This window comes from Rousettus aegyptiacus, unplaced genomic scaffold, assembly GCF_014176215.1.
Source record: "Rousettus aegyptiacus isolate mRouAeg1 unplaced genomic scaffold, mRouAeg1.p scaffold_m13_p_2, whole genome shotgun sequence".
Taxonomy (NCBI): domain Eukaryota; kingdom Metazoa; phylum Chordata; class Mammalia; order Chiroptera; family Pteropodidae; genus Rousettus; species Rousettus aegyptiacus.
In genome coordinates, this window is record NW_023416295.1 from 1,584,859 (window position 1) to 1,598,174 (window position 13,316).

Genomic DNA, 13,316 nt, shown 5'->3' on the forward strand with positions numbered 1-13,316 from the left:
GCTTCTTCCCTTAAAACCCAACGGTCCCAAGGCATTTTGCCACCCTGGCTCTCCTAGCAATGCCTCCTCATCGCCTGCCGGTGACACAGCCTCACGCTGGCCACAACACTTGGCCAGGAACCACGGTCCTCAGCAGGAGGACTCGGCGAATCTCACGACGTGGGGAATGCGCTAAGCGCCGTGGGAGCCGCTGGCCTCGGGCCCGTCTAGCCCACGTTGAACCGCGTTTACGGTCTCAGTGGCCAATGACAGCGGGTTTTTTAAAACAGTTTTAAATATGTGGCTTTCTTTCAAATAGTCGATAGGCTCCTGTATACAGGATATCCTCTTCCCAATGATTTCCTTTATGCAAATTACCTTCATCCACCCTAGAAACCCTGAAGTCCCAGTACAGTGACATTTGCTGACAAGTTTGAATCCAAGCCCTCAACTCGTTTTTAACCCTTTTCCCTTTTAGAAAAAAAAAAAAAAAACGTGCGGCCCATGCGTAGGAGCGCTGAGCTTTCTGGGCTCTGACGTTTTCACAACCAGAATTACCGTGTTTTGTAGATGGACACACCACTGCTAAAAACAGAATGCCGTAAACGGGATGGTGTCGTGTGTTTCCTAACACTGTCGATATGCTAGAGCGATGTGAAAGTAATAATAAAAGTGAGCTATCTTGTGGCAGACTTCGGGGCGAGGGTAGGGCTGTCACCCGCAATTTTCTCAGGGTGAACGCTGCAGCCGCCCGTGCCGCCCGCAAGTATTATCAGGGCGGACGGGAAAAGGGTTAAAAAGCATCTGTGCAGCTCGTCTCATGGGATGTTAAAACCACAACGATGCCTTCCAGCAGGAGTTCGGTTCTGTACATGTGGAATTCCTAGCTTTCTAGGCTAAAACTGGCCCACGTGGAAACTGAGAAGCTGGCTGGCGGCCCTCGGCCGCGGGTCCGCTCGGCCGCCCTGGCGACGGGCAGGTGTCAGAGCCTCCTTTAACTTTTCCTCGGCTCCGAAGCCACGTGGGGTTCTCTGGTGCTTGTGATACAACTGTATTAAGTGTATCTCTCAGAATCTGAAATGTGTAAAATTCTATTTCAGCCCCTAGAATTCCTCCTGAAAAGAGAATTTTCACGACCACACATACACCAAATTGCCTGTTCCAGGACGTGGACGAGAGGTAGGCCCCGCTCACCACCCCGCCACCCCGTGCGCACCAGGCTCCTGCCTGCCTCGGAGCCAGCACCGCGTCCTCACGCCCTCACCGCCGAGCGAGTGACCCCACGACTCAGTGAGGCGTGACACAGGCTCACGCCTTTGACATGAGGCTGCTGAGCCGGAGCCAGCCTGCAGCTGGGTGTGATGGCCGACCGGCGTGCGTGACGGCCTTCGGGCAGTGACATGGTCGCGGAAACCCGAGACGCGAGCCCTGTGGGACGGGGCTTTCTGGGGAGCTGGTGACCGTTCTGACCGAGTCTGTCTTCCTCACTCTGTTTGAACGCATTTCAAAAACTGGACGCATGAGTAAAGAACGGTGCGGCTGGGGACCGCGTAGGGTCGAGGCCGGAGACGCGGCGGGCGGGGTCCCAGCAGAAGTGCCCTGCCAGCCCCGTGCCGCCGCTCAGTGCGCCTTCCTGGCCTCCCACCTGGGCTGCTGCAGCTGGCGGCCACGATGCGGAGGGGGTCCCGGGCCGGCGGCGTTGGGCCGGGGCTGGGGCGCGCGCCCCGGCTCCTGCACAGGTGCCTGAGAGCGGAAGGCGCCCCGGGATGCGGGTGGCGGTCGGAGAAGCCTGCCCAGGGGACGCACAGGGAGCAAACAGAGAAGCGCCAGTGTGCCGGGCTTTCCGAAGCAGGCCATGGTCACCTCCACAGACGCTGTCAAGGGTCAGGGCCTCCCTACAGCCGGGTGTCCAGCCCTGGGTGCAGGCCACAGGGCTCCTGGGGAAGTTCTCTCAGGCAGCCAGGGATGGCGGCCCCCAGCCCCAGGCCACTCAGAATGGGGGACGGGCTGGGCTCAGGGGGATATTCCAGGGCCTCAGAGGGCGGGGCCTGGGACCTGGGTTGCTGAGGCAGCCCCCCCCACCCCCCGCAGCAGTCTGAGAACTCCTGCCTGCTTACACCCCGGGGCGGGGCGGCTCACCTGTGTGGGTGGCGGGGTGGAGGGTTGAGGGCAGGTGCGGGTCAAGGGCCTCGTCTGCACAGCCTCCCTTAGCGAGGCCCCTCCCCACCCCTCCTCCCCCTGGCCAGGCCTTGAGCTGGGAGGGTGCCAGGAACATTCTGTACGTCCTGGGCTGAGGAAAACACAAAGCCGAGAGGGTGTGCCTTCAGCGAGGAGGGCTCAGGAGGGGTCAGAGAGCGAGGAGGGCAGGCACACGAGGACGCCCCGCCCTGCTCCGCCCTCCACGTGGGGAGGGGGCCGCGCTCAGGTGCCCAGGCCCGTGCCGGCACACGAGCCCGCCTCGGGCAGCATCTGTGTGATGCCGCAAGACTGGCCCCGGCGGCGGGAGACTGAGCTGCAGCGCGGGAGACGGGGCAGCAGCTGAGCAGCAGAGGGGACTGGGCGGGACGGGGGCCCTGGACGCGGCGGGACTGGGCGGGACGGGGGCTCGGGACGCGGCAGAAGCAGACAGGACTCTGCGGAAGTTTGGCAGAAACATTCTCTTGGAAAACAAGACCAGTGGGCACAGAGGGCAGTCCCAGTAACGGCGACACCCAGGGGCTCAGCACAGGGGCCAAAATAATAGGAAAAAGAAAACCCCTTAGGCGGGAAAGAGACACCCAGGGGTTCCAGGTCCAGGCGAAACGTTAAAAAAAAAAATCCACCCCAGGCCACCTCTGGCCAAACTTATGAACAACACAAAGACAGAAAACATCTTAAGAAAGACGAAAACACGTGCATGATTTGTTCTTCAGTGAAACAAGACAGGAAGCTAAAGCACGCGGCCGGGAACGGGGCCACACGGGGCCTTGGTTTGGGGTCACGGCCCCGGGGGTGCTCTGCTCTCTCGCCAGTTCATCAGCTCAAGGCCGACTGTCTCTGTCGGCCTGATCCCCACACTCGGATCCTTGGGGAATGTGGGCGCTGTCTCTTCCCCACGAGTGGGTGGTTTGGGCCATGGCCTGGTACCCTGTTGGGAGGCTGCATTCTGGAACGCGTCCCCAAGTGCAGGTGTGGGGCCGCCTGGGTGCCAGCGGCAGCGGTGACACCGTGCGTACCTGTCTTGCAGGGCGGTCCCCCTCCTGGGCTACCTGCCTCAGGACCTGATCGAGACATCCGTGCTCCTGCAGCTCCACCCCAGCGACAGGCCCCTGATGCTCGCCATCCACAGAAAGAGTAGGTCCCCTCGGGCCCATCCCGAGGCTCTGACCAAAGCTGGGGTGCGCCCGGGCTCCTCCTGAGCCCACGCCAGCAGAGGCCGGCGGGGTCGGCTCCCGAGGCCGAGGCGGGTGCCCCACCCCCAACCGCGCAGGAGGAGGGCACACAGGGTCATCTGTGGTGGGGGACGTAGGGCCCAGGCCGGGGTGGCCGACAGCACATGTGCCCCGAAGCCAGCAGAGCTGTGAGTCCTGACACACACCATCGCAGCGCCAGACGCAGCCCCGTGTTGCGATTTAGCGCAGATTGGGGACTGGACGCGCTGGCTCGGGACAGGGCTCAGCAGCTCCTAAGTCTCCAGGCGGTCGGGGACGCAAGGGTGCCCCGCCTGTCTCCCCCGGCCGCACACGTGCTGACCGGCTCTTCCCTGCCAGTTGTGCAGTCGGGCGGACAGCCTTTCGACTCCTCGCCCCTGCGGTTCCGCGCCCGCAACGGGGAGTACGTCACGCTGGACACCAGCTGGTCCAGCTTCGTCAACCCCTGGAGCAGGAAGATCTCCTTCATCATCGGGCGGCACAGAGTCAGGGTGTGAGTATTCCCAGGGCCCCGGCGGCTCAGGGCCTCGCTCCCCCAGCAGACGGTGGGCCCACCACCACCTGGCTGTGGTGACCTGCCCCCTGCCCCAGGTTCAAGCAGAGCGGTGAGTGGGAGGAGGGGGTGGTGAGCAGGCCAGTGGCAGCCCGGGAGGCTTCAGGGCAGAAACGGGGCCCACAGGGGCATGCAACAGGCACCCCAGCTAACACTCGTGCAAACCCGCAGGGGCCCTTTGAACGAGGACGTGTTCTCTGCTCAGCCGTGCCCGGAGGAGAAGGCCCTGCACCCCGGCGTTCAGGAGCTCACGGAGCAGATCCACCGGCTGCTGCTGCAGGTGGGTGCTCCGCCTCGCGACGCCCGCCCTGCAGGCGGCCTGCGGCCTGCACGCTGCTCCGAGGCCTGGGCCCGGCCGGCCTGCTCCGCCCGCACTGGGGCCTGTTCTCCGCACTGCCCTGTCGGCTGGTTTGGGCGAAGTCTGTGATGGGCCCTAGACCGTCGGGCGCACCTGCAGATCGCCCAGTTTGGGGCAGCCCCAGCCTTGCGCTTTTGGGGGATCTGTCTCTGAGCTGCAGCCCTGGGCTAGCAGCTAAAGGATGAGTCCAGGCCCCTGCGCCCCAACTCAGCCAGCCCCACGTGTGGCCTCTCACATGTGGACAAGGAGCACTCCAGTGCAGGGTGCCGTGCATGCAGCAAGGGGAATTTGAGGGCGCCTGCCCCTGTCTTTGGGGTCATACTACTCAAGAAAAATTAGTGAGAGCACCGTGAACCCTGGGCTGAGCCGCCCTCTGCTTCTCCGCCGCCAGACTGCGGTGAAACCGACTTGTCGTGCTTAGTCTCTAGCCCCCCTCAGCAGACCCGAGGTGGCCGCGCACTGTGAGGGGTCCGGGTGGCGGCTGGGAGCCTGCCGCAGCCTGACCGAGTTTCCACACAGCACCACCTCCTCCTTGTCCTCGCCCAGCGCCCCTGGGCTGGTCACCGCGTCTGCGCGCACGGCTCTGGGAGGACAGACCTGCATGCCGGCTGCACCCCTGGCCCCGGCCCTGCACCCAGGCCTCCTGTCTGCTCTCCCCCCAGCCCGTCCCCCACAGCGGCTCCAGCGGCTACGGCAGCCTGGGGAGCAACGGGTCCCATGAGCACCTCATGAGCCAGACCTCCTCCAGCGACAGCAACGGCCACGAGGATGCCCGCCGCAGCAGAGCCGTAGGTGCCCCGCCCCCGGGCCCGGCCCGCGGTGCCCACGGGAGCCGTGGGCTGCTCAGCACCGCCCGAGCCGGTGTCCAAGCCCTGGCGGTCTCAGCCCCCTCTGGCTCCCCTCTGAACCGGTCACGGGCTGACTTTATATGAGAGTTAAGGCAGCTAAACGCTACGGTTACAGTTCGGGATGAAAATTATTTAAAGCAGGCAAATCAAGCAAAAGGGAAGGTTTAGCTGCAGGATAGGAGACAAGGCCACGCCATCGCCTTGCTTTTCCGTTATTCGCCGCCCTCCCCGGGGTCTCCGTGGGAACTCGCTCCTCTCCCCGGGGTGGCCCTGGCCCTTCTCATCCTCGCCCTGGGGGCCGACGTCTCCCGTGGTGAACAGTGTGTTCATTTTGTTTTTCTTCAAGGAAATTCCTAAAAATGGTAACAAGGTCAAAAACAAAAATCATTATTCTGATGAATCTGGAGAACAGAAGAAAGAGTCTTCTACAGGTAAAAAAACGACTCACCGTTTCCTTAGAGAAATGAGCCGGGAAGGAGAGGACGGCGTTTGTTTGGGCTCCAGGGCGGCAGGGAATGTGCCTGTCGGCCGTACAGACCCTGCCTGCCCAGGGCCGGCCGCTCCACGGGCTCCGTGACTGAGCCGGCGGGCGCCTCGCCGCGCCCCCACACGCCCTGAGCTGCGTTCACTCCCTGGACACGCAGACCCACGTGTCCGTGCGGGCGCCTGGCGCCCCGCAGGCCTGTGCACCCCCTACAGAGTGGCCTCAGGGCCACGCGCGAGCACGCACACGCGCACACACACGCTCGCTGCAGGCACTCCAGCCCGGCCCTGTCCGAAGCGGAAACAGCTCACATGGGGTCCCGCCGGCATGGGGGTGTTCTGTCTGCCCCACTCAACAGCTCGATCCCACACCCTCATGCCCACATGCACGCACGCACACCCCCGTCTCCCCCCTGCTGGGCGCGCGCCCATCCTTAGTGCTCAGGCCTCACCTCCTGTGGGGAACGCCGGGCCTGAGCTCGCCTCCCGCCTGCCCACGGCTCCGCTCGGCCGGGACCCTTGGCCTTCGAGACGCACCAACATGCGCTTTGCCTTTGCGGGTGCACTACGAGCTACGTCTGTGGGGCTGCTGGGGACGCACTGTGAGCAGGCCCTGGCTCTGCCCCCAGGGCCTCTGGGGACAGTGTGCGCCGCAGGGGGTGAGGGCGGGAGCAGAAGTGTCCGGCAGGCCACACGGCAGCGTCGTTAGTACCGCCAGGCGGTCGTGTCTGGAAAGAGCGGCCCTCCACCGCGGGGCTGCCGATGGACCGCAAAGCGCCCCAAGGGCCCAGGAGTTCAGTGAGGACTGACCTCTCTCACTGCGAGCCCTGGACCCTGGGGACAGCCCCAGGCCCCATCGACAGCACCCTCCAGGCTCCCTCTGCCGAGGGCAGAAGGCGCAGCAGCTCACGCCAGAATGCCAGTGTCTGAGAAGTGTGTCCCGATCACTCGCCTTAGCTTTAGGCAGACGTGCAAATATAAAGTGTACTCTTTGGGGAAAACAAGCATTCTCTGAAAGAACAATTTTGTCGTTCTCTCAGAAATGCAGAGTGGTTCCCCTGCTCAAGTGACGGCCGTCCGGACCATGGAGGACAGCTCAGGCGCCAGCCCACCCAAGGCCGCCTTTGCCGAGGAGCTGGCTTTCAGGAACCAGCCGGCCGGCTCCTACCAGCAGATCAGCTGCCTGGACAGCGTCATCAGGTGCGGGCACCTCTGGCCTCCCCCTCGGTGGTCACCTGCTCTCCGGGCTCTGTTTCCTGAAGACTTTGTGACCCTCCTCACAGGTATCTGGAGAGCTGCAGTGAGGCCACCACCCTGAAGAGGAAGTGTGAGTTCCCCACAAACGTCCCCACGCAGAAGGCCAGCGACAAGCGGAAGGCCACAGGCAGCCCCGGGCCACCTCCCGCAGGTACTGCGTTGGGGCGGCTGAATGTGTGACAGCGTGCGTAGATCTGCATGGTGGGCTCAGGCGTCGGCGGACAGCCCAGAGTCCCCCCTTCCCACCCCCGTGAATTCCAAGCAGCTCTGGGAACATGGTGTGTAACGGCAGCTGCTTTTGAAAGGACCAGAGTAGCTCACACGTCAGCGACCTTCTCACAGGCTGGAGGTGAAGGCGCTTCCAGACTCAGAACAGGGCCCCTCGGGGCAGCTGGGGGCCCAGGGGCCTGTCAGGTTGTTGTTCCCGGGCAGCCCATTCCCGCGGGGTCTGGGTATCAGCTCAAGTCACAGGAAGTCTCAGGCCGCTCCCGCATGAGTGTTGCCGGTGGGCGTTGCCGGCATGGGCACACTCAGCTGGACAGCGCACCGTGCTGCGCGGTCTGTGCCCTGGTGCAGGAAGGGGAAGCCAGCCCCTGGCTGGCGCTCAGCTGGCCGGCAGGCGGCCCGTCCCCACAAGGCAAAGGCCCATGACCCCGTCCCCGCCCGGAGGACCCCGGATGCAAGGGCGGAGTCGTTGCCCTTTCAGAATTTCCCGTGTCCGCCTGTGCCCTCTGATGAGAACCGGAGGACAGCACGTCGCCTGCCGGAACGTGCACAGTCACTCGGGTGTTGGACCCATCCGGAGGTGGCGTCGCACACCCAAACGGCTCGTGTTTAACGCGCTCCTGTGTCTTCTTCCGTTTTCTCTTCTGAAGAGGCGGCTGCGCCCCCTGGAATAAACAGCCACGCGGACGTCGGGGCGCACCTGCCGCCACTGACGCTGCCGGGCAAGGCGGAGAGCGTGGTGTCCCTCACCAGCCAGTGCAGCTACAGCAGCACCATCGTGCACGTGGGCGACAAGAAGCCGCAGCCCGAGCTCGGTACGCCGCGGCCCCGCCTGACGCTGACGGCAAGCTGACTGTGGCCCGAAGGGTTAGGCGTGTCCACTGTCACCTCAGAATGCCCTTTAAGTTTATGCAAGTGCAGAAGAACCCTACCACTGCCCCGTAAGGGGGTGGTCCAGGAAACCCGGGTGAGGGGACGGGGCACAGCTGGGCCTGTGGAGTGGGGGCACTGCGCCCTGGCGCCACCTGCTGGCAGTCGTCTGCGTAGGCGTCAGTAAGGACGGGCCTGGTGGTGCCGAGCCCGGGTCCCAGGACTGACCAGGGGGCCCAGGCCTCTCCCCCCCCCCCCCCCCCGCCTGCCCTGCCGGCCTCGCTCGCCCCTCCGCGGGGCCCCGGCTTCCCGTTCCAGGGCGGGCGGGAGCCAGGACAGGCCTGCACAGCCGTCCAGCCAAGGCCAGTGTCCCCGCGTCGTCCTCCAGACGCCCCCCCAGGATGGCACCGCACCCCCCTGGCCTGCCCCGTCCGTGTGGCTGTGCATGGTCCTGAGCCAGGAGGCAGGTGTCCGCACGCCAGGCTTCGCCTGCTGCGCACTAAAGCTAGACACAGCCTGGCAGCAGCCTGCTCGTCAGAGGCTGGAACCCCACGGTTCCCCAACTTCCGTCTGAGGAGCCCCTCGGTAGCGGGCTGTCTGTGGGTGCCGCGGGCTGGGCCCACGCTGGGGCGTGGGCACATGCGGAGTGAGCGGCCGCCTGCCTCACAGACGCCCGTCACTGGCTTTGGACACGGGGGCCCTCGCCCAGGACAGGCTGCGTCCTCTGTTCCAGAGACCATGGGAGACCCTGCCAGTGGGCCTGAGTCCCTGGACTGCAGCCTCGGCCAGGACCAAGAGCCCTTCCGGAGGCTGGGCCTCACCAAGGAGGTGCTGGCCGCCCACACCCAGAAGGAGGAGCAGAGCTTCCTGCTGAAGTTCAAGGAGACCAGGAGGCTCAGCGTTCTCCAGTCTCGCTGCCACTACTACCTGCAAGAGCGGTCCAAGGGGCAGTCGGCCGAGAGAAGTACGCGGGGGCGCCCGGCGGGTCGTGGGTTTCTGAAACATCCTGAACGGGGCCGGGTCCTGGTGGCTTGTGCACAGTGAAATGCCCCAGCTGGGGACATGTGCACTGTGGCTTTACCGGCGATGCAGTCTGCCTCGGCGGAACCCTGTCAAGGATGCCACGTCGTGTTCCCAGGGGAGCAGTGCTGTAATCGCAGCGACAGCCCCAGGCTAGACCCTGTGGCGCGCAGCGCGGGCGGTCGCAGGGCCGGCTGGGCGACTGAGAAGGGCGGGGGCCTTCACCCCACCCGTCCATGCGGGCCACAGGCTGACTCACCCAAAGAGCCTGAGCACGGTGCTGGCGGGTGCCTAGGGAGGCGCGCCCGGCTGTGCAGCAGGAGGGCGTGGCCGGCGGGCTCCAGAGCCGACGTATGGACGACGGACGGAGCCTGCGGGTCCACGACACTGCGTGTTAGGCCGAGAGGCACCACGGTCCGAGGGCAGGGGGGCGGGGGCGGGGGCGTGGACTAGCTGCTTCAGCCCCTTTCTGGCCCAGGAGCCCGGCTCCCGAGTCCCCAACTTAGATGACATGAGACATCACAAGCCAATGCTGGGAGACAGCGTGGAGTTGCCACTTGGTTAAACACAGCTTATCAATACCCCTCGCCTCCACCACGCGCCGTCACTTAGAAGAGACGCTTTTTAGCGTCGGCAGAGAGCGAGGAGTGTGGTCTTGCAGCTGGGGGCAGTCCTGCGAATTGGCCGAGTAGTTTCATGAAAACTAACGTTTTGCCCTGATTTTTCTCACTGCACTGAGGATCAGAAAAACTGCGTGGTGGACCCAACCATGCTGGCATTTGGGAACGTGGGACTGTTACTAGGCAGTGGCTTCAAGTTGCTGAGGTTCTGCAAGTCTCTGAGAGTTGACGTGACAGAGATTAGACACGTGTTTACATTTTAACTCTTTGTTTTCCCATTGTCGTAGCTGCCCCTGGACTAAGAAATGCCACGGGAATAGAGTCATCGTGGAAGAAAACCGGGAAGAACAGGAAACTGAAGTCTAAGCGGGCCAAGCCTCGCGACTCCTCTGGCAGCACCGGGTCCGGGGGGCCCGTGCCCCACCGGCCCCCGCTGGTGGGCCTGAACGCCACGGCCTGGTCGGCGTCGGACACCTCCCAGTCGAGCTGCCCTGCAGCGCCCTTCCCCAGCCCCGTGCCGGCGTACCCCCTGCCAGTGTTCCCGGCCCCGGGCCTCGTGCCAGCTCCAGGGGCCGTGGCCGCACCCATGGCTCCCCACGCCGGCTTCGCCGTGCCCACGGTGCCCATGGACGCCCCGCATGAGTTTGCAGTGCAGCCGGCGCCGTTCACCGCCCCCCTGGCCCCAGTCATGGCGTTGGTGTTACCCAGCTACCCCTTCGCCCCAGTGACCCCCAGCCTGCCCCAGGCCTTCTTCCCCAGCCAGCCGAACTTCGCGTCCCAGACCCCCGCCTCGCAGCCCCAGCTCCCCGGCCGGACTTCGCCCCCCACGCGGCCCTGCGCTTGTCCTCGGGCAGAGCGTGGGCCGCCAGCATCACGCGTGGCCACCCCGGCCACCCCCCTGTCGGCCGCCGGGCCCACAGGCCGGGCGTCCCCACCCCTGTTCCAGTCCCGCGGCAGCTCGCCCCTGCAGCTCAACCTGCTGCAGCTGGAGGAGGCCCCCGAGGGCTGCACCCCGGCCGCGGGGGCCGCGGGGGCGACAGGCGCCGGGCCCGACAGCAAACCCGGCACCTCCTGGGATTGGCAGCCGCCAGCACCGCCGACCGTAAGCACGTCGCGACGCCCATCCTCACTCAGACGCGGGCGTTTCATGCGCTTGCGGTTTCTCCCAGGCATCGCGGTTTCTCCCAGGCATCGCGGTTTGCCATAAATACCTGTGCCCAAAACGGGCACTTCCAGTGACGCAGCCCTGAACGAGCACATTAGCGGGGACTTTTCTGTCTTGGGATCTGAGCGAAGACAGACAGACAGACTGTCTGATGGTCGCATAGGTGACCTGTCATGGGCCTCGAAATCTTGGATGGAAAATTCAGGGATAAAGCAAGTCAGGTTAAATGCTAGAACTCAGGCTCCCTGGGGGGCAATGGTGGCCCAGGCGCCCACCAGCGAGGAGGGGGCAAACGGGAGAGCTGAGACCAGTGCCGGCCAGTCCCCCTCCCAAGCCTTCGGGGACACAGGCCTGGCACTGGAATCCTGGTAGCAGAGGGGTGAGACCGCCCCGTGAAACACTCCGTGTTCTGTACGAGCTCGGCTCAGCTGCGCAGAGGCGGGAGCTGAGGCGGGGCTGGGGGGACTGCGGGGGGGCCCCAAGCCTTTGCTCTGGGAGAGGGGGTAGAGCCTCATCGGTCAGCACAGATCAGCCCCCCATGCCAGCCGCCCTCCTGACCTGGTTTCAGGATCCTGGGCCTACAGTGCGGGCTCCAGGGTTCGGAGAGTCAGGGTGCTCCCAGGATGAGCCTGAGCCTGCCGCCACCAGGACAGCCTTGAGGGGCCGAGAGGCGTCTTCCAGCTTCCGTGTCCCTGTGGGGAGGAGCAGGCCTGGGCTTCCTCGCAGGGACCTCAGAACTGCCGTCCTGGGTGTGACGCTCCCAAACTGAGTTTCATTGGATGGCGTTTGTGGACCACAGTGGAGACACTCACCGTGGGGCCAGCGCCCACGGCGCTGCTCGCTCTGCGTGCGCGGGAAGGGCCAGCACACGGCCGCGCCGCGCCGCGCCCTGCCCCCGAGTGGCCTTGTGCAGACAGCCGCCCCGCAGCCCTCCGCTGCCCCCGGCTCCGGGGGGCTGGGTCCCGTGCCTCCGCCCTGACCACCCTGACCGTGGCCCTGTCCACCGCCGCCCTGACCGTCTTCTCCTGTCCCCGAAGCGTGACGAGCCCTCAGACGCCCAGAACAGCGACGCCCTCTCCACGTCCAGCGACTTGCTGGACCTCCTGCTGCGCGAGGACCTCTGCTCGGCCGCGGGGTCGGCCCTGTCCAGAAGCGGGGCCTCCGCCACCTCCGACTCCCTGGGCTCCAGCTCCCTGGGCTGTGACGTGTCCAGAAGTGGGACAGGTACGTCGGCGACGGGAGCGCCCGAGTCCCGGGGGAGCGGGCGCGTTTCAGGCTGCTGGGTTTCTGGTGCATCTGGAAGATTCTCATATGAGGCACCTGGGCGTCCTCGACGCCTCCCGTGCTCCGGGGACCCAGCTCCACGAGCGCCACAGGCCACATGTGCTCAGGGCGTTTGACCCGCCGATGGTGCAGGTGTGATCGGGACCCGCTGTCACAGACCCGGCCCCTGCAGGGAGCTGCCGCGTCTCTGCATCTGCTGGCCTCTCCCGAGGGGGGCTGACCTGGCCGGAGCTACTCGGGGCCCGCCACCCTGCTTTCCAAAAGCAAAGCGGCTTCTCTGTGGCCTGGCTCCATGAGGAGGAGGGAGCATGGGGGAGGGGGCCCCACTGCTGAGACGGGGGCCCCCAGGAGAACCACCACCGCCGTGCTTGCTGACACCCCAGTGTTAGTTATCTGGGTGATACAGGAGCTGGGAAGAGATAGGGGACCCCACCAAAATGGGCGCGTGTTACCCAAAAGACTCTCGACTAAAGCCACAGAGCACGTCACGCAGGGCGAACGCAGCGTCGGGGGCTCTGACACGCCACCTCTGTGTTTTAAAGGCAGTAGCGACACGGGCCACACCAGCAAGTACTTCGGAAGCGTCGACTCCTCAGAGAACAACCACAAAGCAAAGGCGAAGGCAGACGGAGCCGAGAGCGAGCGCTTCATCAAGTACGTCCTGCAAGACCCCGTCTGGCTGCTGATGGCCGACGCGGACGACGGCGTCATGATGACGTACCAGATGCCTTCCCGGTAACCGCTCGCCGCGTCCGGGGGGCGCGGGGGGCTGGGCGGCGGACTTCCTGACAAGGCCACCACCCCGGGGCACGTCCCTCTGAAAGCCTGCTCTCAGACCGAGTGCCGTGCAGCACACAGAGAAGCAAGGTCCTTCCAGATGGTCCCGTGGGTCCCACAGAGCCCTGGGTATGGCAGTGGGCCCGGAGCCCCGCAGGGCAGCCTGCTGCAGGCTCCGGGGACGGTGGGCCCCAGCACCCTGCAGGGCGTCACACTTGATGCGTACGGAGCCTTTACGCCAACACGGGCTCTTAGGCTCTGGGGCTCAGTGACCCTGTGGGGCAGATGGGGTGTGTGGTCTCAGAGATACAGAAACCAAGGGTCAAGGCAGGTGACCAGCCCGAGGCCACCAGCTGCTCTGTAGTGACCCCGGGTCTGTGCCCCAGCTGTGCCCCGTCCACGTCAGGCTGCTCTGAAGAACCATCATGGTCCCTGCAGACCCCGCTCAGTGGAGAAGCTGGTGGAGA

The 13,316-nt window shown here is 65.0% G+C and overlaps 1 protein-coding gene across 3 annotated transcripts in view; it reads left to right on the forward strand.

Annotated features, from left to right (window-relative positions):
* Positions 1 to 13,316, forward strand: part of PER2 (period circadian regulator 2) — a 35,014-nt gene that overhangs the window by 17,957 nt on the left and 3,741 nt on the right. For 2 of the 3 annotated variants that reach the window (XM_016144259.2, XM_016144258.2), the window contains exons 9-21: positions 1,080 to 1,158; positions 3,206 to 3,312; positions 3,729 to 3,882; positions 4,114 to 4,222; positions 4,963 to 5,088; positions 5,495 to 5,579; positions 6,672 to 6,831; positions 6,915 to 7,039; positions 7,764 to 7,928; positions 8,717 to 8,947; positions 9,911 to 10,725; positions 11,826 to 12,012; positions 12,615 to 12,807. In XM_016144259.2, the coding sequence (XP_015999745.2) occupies positions 1,080 to 1,158; positions 3,206 to 3,312; positions 3,729 to 3,882; positions 4,114 to 4,222; positions 4,963 to 5,088; positions 5,495 to 5,579; positions 6,672 to 6,831; positions 6,915 to 7,039; positions 7,764 to 7,928; positions 8,717 to 8,947; positions 9,911 to 10,725; positions 11,826 to 12,012; positions 12,615 to 12,807 (2,536 nt within the window). The remainder of the gene's footprint in view (positions 1 to 1,079; positions 1,159 to 3,205; positions 3,313 to 3,728; positions 3,883 to 4,113; positions 4,223 to 4,962; positions 5,089 to 5,494; positions 5,580 to 6,671; positions 6,832 to 6,914; positions 7,040 to 7,763; positions 7,929 to 8,716; positions 8,948 to 9,910; positions 10,726 to 11,825; positions 12,013 to 12,614; positions 12,808 to 13,316) is intronic. The other variant, XM_016144260.2, reaches the window with a different exon arrangement.